Source organism: Mastigoproctus giganteus, chromosome 1, assembly GCF_048544385.1.
Source record: "Mastigoproctus giganteus isolate SK-2022 chromosome 1, ASM4854438v1, whole genome shotgun sequence".
Lineage (NCBI taxonomy): Eukaryota > Metazoa > Arthropoda > Arachnida > Uropygi > Thelyphonidae > Mastigoproctus > Mastigoproctus giganteus.
Genome location: NC_143575.1, coordinates 210,055,818 through 210,072,549, shown reverse-complemented (window position 1 = coordinate 210,072,549; position 16,732 = coordinate 210,055,818). Strand labels below are relative to the sequence as shown.

At 38.5% G+C, this 16,732-nt stretch overlaps 1 protein-coding gene across 2 annotated transcripts in view; it reads left to right on the top strand.

Moving 5' to 3' along the window:
• Window positions 1-16,732, top strand: part of YME1L (ATP-dependent zinc metalloprotease YME1L) — a 214,943-nt gene that overhangs the window by 72,245 nt on the left and 125,966 nt on the right. For both annotated transcript variants that reach the window (XM_090384179.1, XM_090384177.1), the window contains exon 6: window positions 200-298. In XM_090384179.1, coding sequence (XP_090240305.1) covers window positions 200-298 — 99 coding nt within the window. The remainder of the gene's footprint in view (window positions 1-199; window positions 299-16,732) is intronic.

Here is a 16,732-nt window from a genome sequence, read left to right as displayed (position 1 = left end):
TTTATGCCACTGCATGGCTGGCTTTGACAATGGATTCTGTTAAAATAATTTTTATTTTAACAGGGTTAAGATAAAAATTACAATTTTGTTGATTGCTCCTTATGGTAGTATTGTCTTTAAATGATTTTAAAAAAATCAACTCAAATTAATGTGCATTTAATTTTGTTCTATTTTTTTTTTTTTTTTTTTTTTTTTTCAGGCTTTCCTGAAACACTGTTGCAGATATATCCTGTTTTATACAGCAAAACATTTCATTACAGTTGTTCGAAATTTCTGAATCGAGTAATTGGAATAAATGGTGAGAATTTCAATAATTTGTTACATTTCTTTATGATTCAGTTGTTATCAGGATGGATGAATTATTATGCAAGATATTGACTGAAATGTGTCACCAGTAGAGTGGTCTCACTAACAATTAGAAAAATTATTTTATGATCACTGAAATGGAACTGTAATAAGAATCATAGTTTTAGCAATTTTTAGCTGTTTCATACTCTTCAACTAGCCTATCCATGTACCTGAAGCTTAGAGAAATTAGAGAAAACACTTTCTATTTCAGATTCAAGAAATCTCCATTAATTTTTGAGCAAACAAGAAAAATATAGAATCAAGTCTGAAATGACCATCAGTAACCCTTTGTAGGACACTTTTTTTCTGGGTTTAAAGGTGGCAGAAAAAGATAGCATTTATTGCAAAATGATTTCATGTAACTAATATAGTTAGAGAAGGACGTTATGTGGTTATTTTCCATTAAGATTATTACTATATTTAATACCACTCTTATACCATGTGAAATTAATAATGTAATTTATTAAGCTATTTGCCTAAACTACTATACACTGATACTTGAATCAGAAGATGAAATGCACAAGGCATAATTTCTTATGGGTTTAAGTAATTAACTATATAATATCGGTGTAGATACACCATAGTTTATCCATAAATTTGAACTACATATGTAGTGTAAAGATGTATTTGTGATAATACATTATTTTTCTAATATGTTATTATTTATACACCATTTGGCATCTCTCATATTGTGGAAATAACTTCGCAACTGTGATGGCATGTTGCATCACCAGGGTACCTGCCCACCCACCGATGATGAAGCCAACTAGCTTTGAAACTGGGTAGTAATATCCACTGAAAATAAATAACAGTAGTCTTCTCTACTAGAGAAGCATTATTTATTTGAAGTAGTGCAATCCCAGCTAACTGAAAATATTCTGATTTTCACATATCATTTAAAGTAGGGGTCCACTGTATTTTGTTGAGAGATCCCTGGGTTAGGTTCTGTGCTATTAAACTTGTGCTTGTTTGAGACCGTAAAAAATTGTGACTTCAAAGAGCGCAGTTCGTGACTTTTAAAGAGAGCAGAAGGTACACGAAATCTAGATGCTGCAAAAGAGATTGTGCTTATCAATGATGAAAAGGAAGAAAATTAAATGAATGTACATTATCTAACATATAAGTATCACAGTTTTTAAGGTAAGACATTTGTTCAGTTATTACTATTTAAGTTACTACTATTATAAAAATAAAGTTAAAATATTAAGTTATTACTACTATAAAAATGAAGTTTCCAATAGTTATAGAAAACAAAAACGATGTATTAGCTTTTGGAACATAACCCCTCCTTTTCGTACTTGTTCTTAGTCCCGTATAACACGATTTCGTATCACATGAGATTTTGTAGGAACCAAACTACCGTGTTATACGAGGGTTACCTGTATATGATTTCTTCCTGATAAACTGGGTGAAGTCTGATACTCCCTCTTCTATCTAGCTGCAGCTCTATTCAGCACACTGAACTGAACTGAACATGCTGACTTCTTGCCATTTATACAAATTGCTAGTTACTAGTTGATTCTGTTGCTATCATTCCAGACAACAATATGTGAGCAAACTCCTCAGGAGTGCAGCATATACAATGCATAATCACATTGCTTTAGAGTTAGCCTTTGGTCACATAAGCACTCACTAGTACAAACATATTATACACACACTCCTTAAGTGCCCTACAGGCTGTATTAGTAATGAGATACACTACTCATCCAAATCATGCCCAATGCCGATGGGATTCTTCCTCTTGCTCAGAATAATCACCTAAGAGGGCATAAATTCAAATTGAGGAAAGACAGATGTGCGGAAATTTGCCTTTAGCCAGTGGATAGTTGGTTGATGGAACAGACTTCGATCCCTTGTTGTGGAAGTTGATAGCCTAAATAAATTTAAGCCTCAGCTGGACAGGTATTTCAAACGAACGGAGGGGTGAAATGGGAGTGGGTTTTTTTTTTTTTTTTGGCTGGTGCTGCATAAGCTTGCTTTCTTGCATCATATGCCTCTACTAATGCTAATCTGTCTCAAATTCAGCAGAAGATAAATTGTCTTTATGAACATGAATTTGATATATGCTTCTGCTAGTTCCCTAGCCACATTAGGATTACGGGAAATGATCTGGCTGATACCGTAGCCAAATCAGCAACTCCCATGAATATCTGAAGTCTGTAAATCCCCAGTACAGACTACAGGGAAGTAATATGCAATAAGATTATTACTATATTTAATACTGCTCTTATACCACCGAAATTAATAATGTACAGTAGTTTATTAAGCTCTCTGCCTAAACTACTATACATTAAGGTGATGTTTCAGGTATCTTACTGATACCCGTCATCGGACCATGCTGCTGACAGACTCTCCTTAATATACAGTAATCACCTTAATGAATAGTAGTTTATATGAATAGCTTAATAAACTATATTATTAATTTCATATGGAATATGCAATAAGTTTTACTCCCAATGGAGTAAAAATAAATTCAAATAACAAACTACAAATAAATTATATCAGATTGTCTGGAAACAATAAACCATTGCAGTCTAGTCTGCACATGAATTGCAAAGAAGTTTTTCTTGCGCAACAAATAGGAAATAGTTATCTTACATATTCCTTTCTGCTGATGGCCATGAACTTATGTGTCTATGTATTATGAAACCATTTTAACCATTAGACATGTTCTTATTGAGTGCCCAGATTTCATTTATGCCTGACATTTGTTTTAGTGCTTTGAACCATCTGACTGAGCTTTATACATTCAATAAGATTTTATCTGACACTGAGTGTTTCATAAATTTTTAAATCTATATATATAGATGTAACAAACTAATTAGCATAAAAATAGGTAAAAATAAAGGATAAAAAATAAAATTGGTAAAGAAAGCATCAGAGGCAGCAAAATAGCATAATCCTCTGCATGTTGTATAAAACAGGAAAAATAATAGTAATAATAAAACTCCAACCAGCAGTATGGCAAACCAATAGAGTGAAGAGTAAATTGAAACTAAAGGTAAATGCAAACAGATGGGGAAGAGGGGAAAGGTAGCAAGACAAAGTATTGTAGAAGTTACGCTCCAAAGAATTTAGAATAAAAAATCAAATTAGACAAAATTTAATTGCAGCACCAGGTCCAAATTGCATGAAATATCACTATTAGTAGAGTCAGAAACCAACTACAATACAAAATTAAACTAAACAAACCAAAATGTCTTGCTACCTCCCCCCCACTGTTTGCATTTACCTCTAGTTTCAATCTATTCTTTGCTCTATTGGTTTGCCATACTGCTGGCTTAAGTTTTATTATTACTATTATTTTTCCTGTTTTTTATACACACACACACACACACACACACACACACACACACACACACACACACACACAGAGTTTAGTCACAATATTATGACCCCCCCCCCCCCCCAATGCAGACATCACACATGCCTAGCAAATCATACAGTGTACATGTCAAGTTCACACACTGCAAGCATATAAGGCTTGATGTTCGGCATCTGGAAACACAGTAACAGCCTCTGTCATGGGCAAAGCACGTGACCTATCAGACCTGGAAAAAGGCATGGTCATCGGCTATCGGGTCAGGGGTGCCAGCATTTCCAAAACAGTGGACTTTGTGAAATGATCACATGCTGCAGTGGTGAAAGTGTATCAAGACTGGATGAACCAGACAGTTTTGATGACCCGATGTGCCAATTGTGGAGCCTCATGCACATTCATCCCAGAGGTGAATGTTGGCTGAAACGGTTGATCAGGACCGATCAGTGCATTACTGTTGCTGAACTGCCCGTCCAAATGAACCGTGGGGCCACCAGAAAGGTCTCCAACATGACAGTGCAGCAAACCCTGTTGCACATTGGGCTCCAGAGCAGACGCTTGGTGACAGCACCCATGCAGATGGCCGTTCATCACAAACAACAGCATCAGTTTGCACAGCAGTACCAACACTGGACCCCGGCCAAGTGATGACAGGTGGCCTTCTCTGATGAGTCAGTTTCTGCTCCACTGAGTGGATGGATGGTGGCCTTCTGAGAACAGACAGGGATATATTCAGGGATATTCATGTGTTGTTATGGCAGATACCAGGGTTCCCCCCCCACATCAGCTGCCATTGTACATCTTGTGTAGAAGCTTATGCCCAAACCGACCATTTTTATGTAGTGTGTTGGATGTGTAAGTGTAGTGATATGGTGTGTTATGTTTTTGTCCGGTACCTGGCTCTTTGCAGATGGGAAGTAGCAACACCTGGTCACCACGTCCCATCCCCCATCCCCGCCACGTGATGGCAGCCAGGATCTACTATCACCTGCTAGACTAATCCAGGGCAAAAGACTCAAGAGAGCCCAAATTAGGATGAGATGAAAAGGCTATAAAAGGAGAAGTTTGGGAGCTGGAGAGGTAGGAAAGATTAAAAGAGAGGAGGATCAAACAGAGGAACCCTCCAATAGTTAGAAGGGTTGAAGAAATGAAGCAAGACTTAAGGAGATAGAGGTGGAGAAGTGGACTGACTTCTCATGCTATGGGAAATAATCCCATGGAGGATCCCATCCTAGAAGCCAGGATCAGCAAGATTTCTTGAAATATAATTGTCTAATCTCTTGTAGACATTGCTCCAAGCACTTATTTATTATTTTTTTTTTTACCTTAATCACGCTATAAACAGGTTCCACGTCTTCAGAAGAACACCAAGGATTTACACACACACACTTGATAAATGCCCAGCAAGGTATATTTGATGTCCAGCAGGGTATATTTGATTACACTGAGTATCCAATTATCATCAACTTCTGATAAAATTATCCCAAATTAGTAAGTCTAAGCTCCTCTCTTCTTTTAAAAGCATGTGAGGGAAAGAGTTCAGTGCTATAAATGCTGCTTGAGATTGGAGAAGCGCAGGTTTATTTCCCATTGTGAAGGTATCTGAAACAAGCTGCAATTCATGCCTGTAGTCTTGATAATATTGACAATCGAAAATAATGTGGTCAACATTCTCTTCCTGTCCACAGAGACAGTCCTAATTTGAATAATTTGCTATTAATACTCCCGTGGCCGGTGAGTAAAAATGTACCATGCAAGCCAGGTGCAAACCACAAAGATTCTCTCTTCCTGAACTCCTTCACTGATGGTAAAAACTCTCTGGTCACAGCGCCAAGTTCCGAAGCTGACCAGTCTCTTTACCATTTATCTACATAAATAGAATGAAGCCTTCTTTTCTCAGATGTTAAAGAAGCATCTAGGTCAAGTTGCACATCATCCAAAGTGACAGGTATTGATTTCTTCAGGTGATACATCATATATCTGTATTGTATTTCATAGTATATGGGTAATTTTCCCAATAACACCTGCAAAGCCTTAGTAGAAGTGGTTCTACATGCCTGTGACATCATCAGGAGGGCAGCACGCCGGGCCTGCAGAAGCTGTTTCATAATTGTGGACTTGTTGGCCCTATGTCCCCACGCTCCAGCCACATAAGCAATGATAGGTAAAAAAACACAATTATAGTATAACCTGAGTGAATGACCTCTCAGGCCCCATTCCTGCCTGGTTACCTGTCTCAATCGGGATAAGAAAGACTTGCACTTCTCTTTCACTTATCTTGCATGGGGTAGAAAACTTAAGGCATCATCAAGTTGAATACCTAAATATTTTGTTATGGCGGTATATTTGTCTGTCCTCTATACTTTAGAAGTGGTGGTCGTTCTGTATCTAATTTTCCTTTTAAAAGCATCTGCGATGTTTTAGTTGTTGAAACTTGCAGTTTGTGAATTGCAGACCAAGTTGAAAGTTCTTGTAAAACGGAGTTAGCTATGTCTTCCAGGTTCTTCCTTGAATTTCTGCGGATCCGAGAACAGACACCCGGACATGATTGTTGACAGAAGGCAGGCTGGTGGGAGCAGCATTATGGTCTGGGGAATGTTTTCATGGCATGGCTTGGGTCCGTTGATACCTCTGGAGGGTACCCTGAATGCAAATGGTTATCTATCGATCATCGCCGATCAGGTATGCCATGCCACGTTGCCAGAATTGTCTGTGAGTGGTTTGAGAAGCACAACAAATATTTCAAGCTACTCAATTGGCCACCGAATTCCTCGGATCTTAACCCAATTGAAAATCTATGGGACCACCTCGATCGACACATCAGACGGATGGATCCTCCACCAAAGAACCTACAGGAACTCCGGGGTGCAATGCAATCTGCGTGGTCACAGATACCTGTGGCAACCTTCTGCGGACTTATTGAGTCCCTCCCACGGCAGCTGGCTGCGGTGCATGCTGCAAAAGGCGCATATTCTGGATACTAGGTTGGTGGTCATAATAATGTGACTGGACCCTGTATATACATAAAATTTAAAATTATACATATATGATGAATTTAATTTATACATACACTGCTGTTCAAAGAAAGCGCATCACCCCTTAAAATTGTAATTGTAATCTGAATAACGTAAGTATACGGCAATATTTCTTACAGATTGCATCAGATAAGATTGACACGTGTAGGTGATGAATGAATATTGCAACAGCTGTTACTTTCAGCTTTATAAACATGCTCTGCAAGAATTGCAGTCATTCCTTGCTTGTGTCAGGATGGCGAGTTACGTGCAGTTGATGACACAAAGAAAGAATGCTACTGTTTCTTTACGTGAAGAAGGATGTTCTTCCCGTCATATTGCTTATAGAGTGTCTTGTAATCAGTCAGCAGCAAGTAGATTTCTTTCCAAATTCAAGAATACTGGTGCTGCTGATAGGAAAAAAAGGAACCGGGCGCAACCGAGTTTCTACGCCAAAACGGGACCGTGTTTTGAAGCACTTATGCCTTAAAAACCGTAAAGTTTCTTTGTCTGAGCTGAAAAGAGAATGGGAAGAACATGCAGGATTGGTAGCAAGCAGTAACAGTCAGAAAAAGCCTCTTCAAAAATGGACCTGTAGCCCGTCATCCTAAGAAGAAGCCCCTCCTCACACAAAAAATGAAAAAGGCATGATTAATTTGGTGTAAGGAGCATGTCAAACGGACCCCTGAGCAGTGGAAGTCAGTTATTTTCTCGGATGAGAAGAAATTCAACCTGCATGCCTCTGATGGGAGACAAACGATTTACCATAGATGTGGTGAAGAATACCATCCAGACTTATGCTGTCTTCAGTGAAATTCCCTACCAGCCAAATGATATGATATGGGAGTGCATTTCATATTGCAGAGTAGGTCACCTGCAGTTTATAAAAGGTTCTGTAAATGCCAATTGATACCAGGCTATATTGGAAGGCAAATTGCTGCCAACCATTAGAGACCATTTCAACCTGCCAAGTAACATCTTTCAGGATGACTCTGCTCCATGTCATCAGGCGAAAAGTGTACATAGGCACTTCTGTAGTTAATTTAACTTCATTTCTGCATTAGATGTTCGACAATAATGTATTTACATTTGTTACAGGTGAAAAAATTGTTAGAAGAACAGTCCATTACAACTCTTAGCTGGCCAGGAAACAGCCTGGAGCTGAATCCTACAGAGAACTGTTGGCATCATGTGGAATCTGCGATTGCCAGAATGAAACCAAAGACTCTTTGTGAACTTCAGGAAGCCATAATTTGTGTTTGGAACCACGAATTATCAGTTGATTATCTTCAGAAATTGATATTGTCAATGCCTCGATGGTGTGCTGCTGTTATCAGGGCCAGAGGCAGTTCAACTAAATATTAGTTTGCACCTAGTGAACTTTTCATTTTGTTTTCCATTTAAAATGATAAACTAAAGCAAATTGAGGGCTTCTGATAACATTTGAGCCATAATTGTTGTGTTTACTAAAACTGTTGTATAAAGGTTGCAAATGCTCATTTTGGAATATTTTGAGAGCACCTGTCAAATATTACTTAGCTTTGCCTTAAGTATTAATAAATATCTTTTGTTTATATTTCTATTTTTGATGCTAGTCATTAATATAACATACCACAAAAAAGGGTTAGAAATGTGATATTCCTAGGTGATGCACTTTCTTTGAACACTAGTGTATATACACATTTATAGTTTTTAAATGTATTTTTAATGATGTTCACCACTTTTCTTCAAACTGCCTTTTGCTGTTGTGATGTATTTGTTGGTCACCCATGACTTTTTACTGTCTTAAACTTGATAATGTAATGGCTTAGGTTGCCAGTGTGCCACAAAACATTAAATCATCATCAACCCTTAAAGCAGTACATTTGAAAAAAATGTATTCCATCTATGCAAAATAAGTTCCTTCTGCCAAAGTAGGACTTGATGATATTTATCAGCCTGATTTGATTATTTATCAGCAGGCTATGCTGATAAATAAAAATCCCCCCCCCAAAGCCTGCTATCTCAAGCCTAAAGTTAATCAACAATTCTCACATCATGAAACCTCTCCTGTTGTGTCTGGGCAGGATTGCAGACACAGTTAAATTTTGTCCTAACTAGCAGCATTTTTTTTTTTTTTCAACATGGCTCCATACTTTTTTAATAAGATCCTCAGTTTTTTTGCCTGTAGTGTCATTAGTATCTAATGAAGTTTTGCTTATGCTCATAACCAAAACTTCGTTCCCTTAAAAACTGGCACCTGTTTAGTTATGTCATTGATTATTGGCAGGCATATTCTGATATCCTATCTATATTACAAAATATGTTCCCTATTTTCTGTTGCAATTGAGTTCCTTAATAAAAATACTTCCAGTTGAACCAAAACAATCAGCTCTTGATAATTCATATCTCTCACCTTGATCAGGAGTGCCCAGGTATATCACTAAACACTTGGCTACAAGTTCCAGTTTTAATCTGCTCCAGGAGAGTAACTTGTTTTCTCAGTGACTTGGGAATGACTCAAGTATTGAGTGTTTTGTTAATTGATAATAATATGCACAATTTCAGGTAACCTTCATATAACACGATAGTTAGGTTCCTATAAAATATAGTATTGTGCGAAACTGTGTTATACGAAACTAAGAAAAAGTACAAAAAGGGAGGTTACATTTCGAAAGCTAACAAAAATACACTATTTCGTTAACAAAATGTTAACAAAACTAACAAAAATGTACTATTTCGTTAACAAAATGTTAACAAAACTAACAAAAATACACCATTCTCAATTTCGTGTATCTTCTGCTCTCTTTAACAAATCGGTAATCTGGGTTTATTTGCTTTTGCTTGATAAATTTTTGTGAATTTCATCATATGGAACTAAGTAATTTTGACAATTCCTTTTTGAACTTTGGACTCCTTTCATTCAAGAATCTGCATTCAAAAAATAAGATTCTAATTGCTCGATTAAATTCATGCCTTCCTGTATGCTTTTTAGTGTAAAATTTGGAAGTTTAGAATTTTCATATGCATTATCATCCTCTGAATTTATTTGGTTTTACCTCTGATGCCATTTTCATCAAATCTGCTTTGCCAGCCTCTTTTTGTACCAGTAATTCTTGAATGTCTTCAGTAATCATATTTTTTAAATTTTTTTAGGGAGCTTCGGCTACTAAGGCCATGTTACTCTGTGTATATTGTCTATAAATTGTGTGTGTACCCTGAGGTTAATTTTCTTTTTTGCTGGATGAAAAACTCAAGTTTCCGGGAGAAAAAACCATGCTACCCTCGCCTGAGCCCGACTAACTCAGCCACTTCGTGAAAAAGACTCATAAAAATTCCTCCCATCATCGACGGGATTCGAACTCGGGTCTTTTTCACTCAGTGGGGAGGAGGACAATTCTGTCAAGGGCTTCAGTAGTTATATTATCAAAACCTTCCCCTCCTACCGACGTAGCAAGTTCTACTATCGCACCGATTCTGTTTTCTGCTGGTCCGACCATATTTCCTGAATGAACTGACTCTAGCCATACGTTTTCCGCACGCATTTAACGTTGACAGTTTTACTTCTTTCAGCAACAAAGCTATGATTCTGATGCATTCCACAATTGAGAAATGTTTCCATGCCTCCATTACTTCAATAGATTCTGAATCATTTTTTCCAAAATCCATTGTAAAAATTTTCTGATGTAATGAGTTTTAAAGGTGGATATAATGCCTTGATCTAATGGCTGAATGAAAGAAGTTATATTAACCTAGTACAACTGTGGTGGTAGGAACATAACTTCAACGTTTGAATGACTTAAACCTTTTAGATGGCCTGGTGTGCTATCCAATAGTAATAAAACTTTGAAATCTAGATTTTTCCACAAGTTCAATAGCACAGAACGTAAAACGGGTATTTCCCAACAAAATAAAATACAGGGATTTCTCAATAATTTTTTTTTGACTAGTGAGTCAATAGCAAGGATTCAAAAAGAGTGGAAATGTTGAAAAATGACATCCAACATAATAGCAGGGTTCCCACCCACACAAAAGCTCAAATATACCTTGTTATGCAGGGTTTACTGAAATTCTCTACCAGTGTTATATAAATACCATGTTGTGTGAGGATTGCCGCAGTTTACGAATATAACAAATAATTCAGACAACTGAGAGGAGCAGTGGTTAAATCAACCGATAACTGAGATCCTGATAGAAAAAAGTACATGGGGTTTGACAGACTATAAGTGGAAATGGACATCATTGAGATTAGAACCTGGGACCACGTATATTTGTAAAATGAGCAAGGAAGTGTTTGGAAGGTTTAGATCTTTTCGTAGGTAAGTTTGTTCTATTAGTTTGACCATTCATAGTGCATTCAGAAGTAAGAAATGGTGGCAAGGACATGCTGTATGAAGTAATGAAATTTTTGGATATAGCGCATACACATGGTAAGAATATACTCAACTCCTTGACATAACATGGCCTCGACAGTGTCCCCCTGCATACACACAACTTGGACTCACTCGGACTAGCTGATCTGAAAGCCTCCTAGAGAGTTACCAATAGGTTCGGTCTGGTGGACTATCTATTGGCAGGGTTGCAAACAATTTTAGAGCTGTACCCTCGAAATGTAAGGAAAATTGGATCTGACCATGATGTCCATCATAACCTCAAAAGACATCAGTCATACTGTATGATGGAAGAGATGGAAGGGTGTTTGCTTGAGCTTTGCTCTGGAGACTAAACATGGGTTCCATCATTTCAAGCCTCCTAGTATTGCACCAGTTGATGTGATTCATCTACCACCTAATATTGCCTGGTAACACAGAGGGGTGGCATTTTTCAGTGTGGTGTGGGAACACACCTCGACTCCTGCTTACATTGGTTTGCACCTGAGTGATCACCTCCAGTGTGTTTAGGTGCCGTATTTCAGGACTTCCACATGGCGGTCATACCCAGTGTTACTAACAGTCCCACCATCGTGAAGGTGCAAGCAGAGGATTTGGCTGTCACAGTCCGACTGGACTTTGCCAAAATTAAGTCCACTTGACTTGAGTGTCACCTGAATATCAGTTCCATCAGTTTTAGACTCTCAGATAGCAAACGCAGCTTGGCATACCTGAGAGAATGTCTTCAACAGCCACAAGGACCAAACTTAACAAGTAACAGGTCAATGTTGGAAAAAAAAGTTACGAGTTAGGATTGAATTTGAAAGTGCCTTCAATTCTGCCTCGGCACGATAGGAGGGAATACATGTTGAGAACCTTGTCAGCCAGTTTGGCTGTGGAGAGAATGGGCAAGTGTCATGGGGTAGAATTTTTCTCAACATGGTCTGTGCTTGTTACCAGGTGAGGCTGTTTTTACAGAGATGGGATACACTTAAACAGAAGGAGTGCAAGAATATTTGCTGATGCTATCAAGGCAGTGATAGCTGGCAAGACTTCCCCTTAACAAAACCATGCTGTGTCCGAGCTATAACTGAAATCTTGTCTAGATGATCCTGCAGTGCTTCTTTAACCAGTGCCTCCATTAATTTTCCTGGAACAGAAGTTAAACTCACAGGTCTGTAACTACTTGGGACAGCCTTTGATCCTCCTTTGTGAATTGGGGTCACATTTGTACATCTCCAGTCTATGGGTACCTCCCCTGAGTCCAAGGAAGCTCTCATAATTATGGCTAAGGGTTTGCTTACTTCCTTTGCTGCCTCCTTTAATATAACTCATCCCATCTATCCCATGTGCCTTTCTTATGTTTAACTTCAACAATTTCTACTCCACTTTATTCTCAGTTATTACATAATCATTTAACTCCCTGTTAGAGTTTGATAAACATCTGGCTCTCTCCTCCTTGAATAACTCCTGGGTGAATGTAGATGCAAAATTCTCATTTAGTTTGGCAGCTATCTGATATTGATAGTATCTACCACAGGCTTCTGTGTTCGCCTGATAATTTATATGCATCCCATGCATTTTTGTTCTCTGCCATGAGTCGCATTAGTTCATCTGACATCCATTTGGGCCTAAACTTAGAACAGTATTTCTTAGTTGGAACAAAAACCTAGTAGCTTCCAAAATTACTTCTTTGAATGCATCTCATTTAGAATTTGCTGTTGGTAACATCATCAGTTGGTCCCACTAGAATTTAAATATTGTCTCAGACCATTGTAGTTACCTTTATGAAAGCAAAAACCCTTTCCTTTACCCCTGATGGTAGTTACCTCTTTGAGTAAATCCCACTTCAGCAAACTGTGATCACTCCTCCCAATGGTCTGCAGATTCTTAATGCATAAAGAATCATCCAATAAATCTGCAAAAGCCTTGCTAGTGTGCAAGTGACCAACCCACAAGTTCCAGTCTATATCTGATTAGTTAAAATCCCTCATTATAAGACACTCTGATGTACTGGCCCACTATTTCTCTCTATAATTGTTCATTGTACTCATCAGAGTCATTAGGCCTATAACACACTCCTGACTCTCAATTTTGCTTTCCCAGTGCTTATGTCACACCAAACTGACTTAATATTGCACTGTCCATCTATGTCAACTGGATGTTCTTAGATTTTGTGTTTCTTAACTAACAGCATAATCTCTCCTCCTTTCCTATCCTGTCTATCATTTCTGTACACATGGTACTCCCCAAATCTGAGCAAACATTAACATCAGGAGTTTTGAAACAGTAATCCATCCAAGGAAAAGGAGAAAAGAAATCTCACAGGTCATCCTATTTTGCATTCTTGTAATGCCAAACAACACGAGGTTGGGAATAGCCATGAGATAAAGGCTTCATTGGAGAAGAGACAATCACCAAGTTGTGATGTGATCTGAGGTGCTTAAAGGACCACTCATTTCGACCGTGTACTTAAAAGGGTTGTTTGTGAGAAAAAGATCAAGCATGATGGCTGTATAGTTAGGATTGTCCGGTATTCTTGTAGGTAAATGAACAATCTGTGCAAGGTCATTAGTAATTGCAAAAGCCTCGGCATCTCGACCAGCTGGGTCGGTGTGACTAGAAAATGGAAGCCAGCTGGAGTTGTGAACATTAAAATCACCAAGGAAAATTACTTCACTGTTAGGAAAGTTGGATTGGAGAAAGTCGAGTTCCAAAGAAAGGAAGTCAGAAGAGTTCCAAGTGATTAGTGGAGTTGGGAGAATGGTAGAGACAACAGATGAATTTAACACAATGAGGAAGAGAAATTTTAAGACAGAGAAAATCGTAGGGAGGAGATTCCAAATTACCAAGTCTCTGGCAGGGAATATCGGAATGGACACATGCACAAGTACCACCTTTGAGGCGAAAGGAATCATACAGCGAATAATTTGGGCAACAGAGATGAGCAGCAGTTGAATCAACCGATAACTGAGATTCTGTCAGAAAAAGTGAGGTTTGGCAGACTGCAAGTGGAAATGGATATCGTTAAGATTAGAATTGAGACCACGTATATTTGTGAAATGAACTAGGAAGTGTTTGGGAGGTTTAGATCTTTTCGCAGATAAGCTCACACACTTAGTTTGACAATTCATTGTGTATTCAATAGTAAGTAAAAGTGTGGGGGGGGGACATGCTATATGAAGTAATGAAATTTTTGGATATGTCATACACATGATAAGAATATACCAAGATCCTTGACATAACGTGGCCTCGACAATGCCTCCTGCATACTTACTACTCTGACTCCTTCCAGTCACTATCTGGCAGAGGAGAGGTAGCAAAATTATATATTAGCTGATCCGGAAGCCTCCTAAAGAGTTACCGATAGGTTCGGTCCGGTGTACTAACTAGCGACCAGCCTGCGAACACCGTTTTAGAGCTGTACCCTCGAAATGTAAGGAAGGTTGGATCTCACCGTGATGTTCATCATAACCTCAAAAGTCATCAGTCATACTGCATGATGGAAGAGATGAGGAAGAGTTGACCGGAACTTAGCTCTGGAGACTAAACATGGGTTCCACCACTTCAAGCCTCCAATAAGCAAAGTGGTGGTATTTCACCGGTTGATGAGAGTCATCTACCACCTAGTATTGCCTGGTAACACAGAGGGGTGGCATTCCTCCATGTGGTGAAAGTGTCACACCTCAACCCCTGCTGACGTTGGTTCACACCTGGGTGGTCACCCACAGTGTGCTTGTGCATGGAGGTTTTACCAAGGATTACTAACTATGCAAGCAGAGTATTTGGCTGTCACAGACTGTCCGGACTTCGCCGAAATTGGGTCCACTTGACTTGAATGTCACCCGAATATCAGTTCCATCAGCGTTTTAGACTCCCAGTTAGCAAGTGCAGCTTGTCTGGCATATCTAAGAAAATGTCTGTAACAACCTGAAGGACCAACCCCCTAATGCCTCATGCTCCTTGAGCATGAGGCATTAGGGGCAAATTTCTGCTATGGATAAAGGGATGTTTAAGTGGTAGAAGACAGAGAATGGTTATCAATGGGCACTCTCCTCATGGACTAATGTTATCAGTGTAGTCCCCCCCAGATTTCAGTGCTGGGCCCATTGTTGTTTTCAGTATTTATTAATGATTTTGATGTAGGTATAGCAGACTTAATTTCGAAGTTTGCAGATGATACAAATGTTGGCAGGGTGGTTAACAACAATAATCAGGGTGTGCCACTTCAACAAGATCTAGGAAAATTGGGTCAGTGGGCTGAGAAATGGCAGTTGAAGTTTAACATTGACAAATGCAAGATACTTCGTATGGGTAGCAGTAATCCCAAAGTAACTTATCAACTGGATAGTACTACACTTAGGGTAGTGGAAAATGAAAAAGGACTGGAGGAATTGTGCATTCAGATTTGAAATTCTCTGAGCAGTGCAGACATGCATCCAGAAGAGCTAATGGGGTTTTGTCAATGATATACAGAAACTTTGCTAGCAGGTGATTATCCCTTTGTACAAGGCCATGGTTAGGACACATTTTGAGTATTTATCACGGGTCTCGAGGGTTCTCTTTAAGAAGGAACAGGTGCAGGGTGCTCTTATCTAGAAAGGCTTCAATTTTGCAGCGTCTGAAGACCAGGTACCAGCAAGGTTATCTGATTAAGCTGTTTAAGGCCTTGAATGGATTGAGCAAGCTGAATATGTGGATGGCATTCTTCCTCTTGCTGAGACTACACATTTGAGGGGGAATAAATTTAAGTTGAGGTAGGATGGTTGCAGGGCAGATGTGCAGAAGTTTGCATTCAGCCAGTGGGCAGTTGATTGTTGGAATATGCTTCCATCTTTTATTGTGGAAGTGGATGATTTGAATAAATTCAAGGAAGAACTAGAAGAATTCTTGGGGGTATGGCTGGGGGAAGTATGTAGGGGTTTTTTTGGCTAATGATTCTAAATAATCTTACTTCCTTGCATAATTTGCCACTACTACTATCAGTTTTTTTTAGCATTTTAACATCAACAGATGCATTTGAATAAGACTCAGAATCCACATCACTGGAATAGAATTCTACTTCAGTATCAGATGACATTATAAAGAGCCAATTCATTGTTATCAGCGTCAACTTACTGTCCACCCCTGTTCCTTTTCAGTCTTGATGGTGCTAGCTGTGGATTGATTATAACAACCCTTTAGTGTAAAATTTTATAGGAAAACACTTTTTACACAAAATTTTATCAGATGTTTTGTTTTTCACAAACAAAAGAATTAAAATTCAACAAGCAATAATCATCAAAAATGTTTTACCTTTTCTTGTTACTAGATGATGTAGAATATAGGCATTCTCAAAAGAGTTGAACAGAACTCTTATGTGCTACGATTGCTACAAAATGTGAATTAATACAATCCCTCAAATGGTTTGAAGCAAAGATGGACATGGATGCAAGATTTTCAGACAAGGTTGTTTGGTCCAACATGCCAACATTTGAGCTCACTGGTGCGATGAACTGACATACTGCATCCTGATATTTGGTAATTTTGCGTGTATACAGGGGGATCAATACACACCAATTGTATGTATTGGTACTCTGTTAATCCAAACATTCATGTAGAGAAGGCATTGAATTTACCAAGGGTTATTACAATATGGTATCTTATCCAAGAGAAATTGTTGGGCCATATTTTTTAATATTGACCGTAAAAAAAAAAAAAAA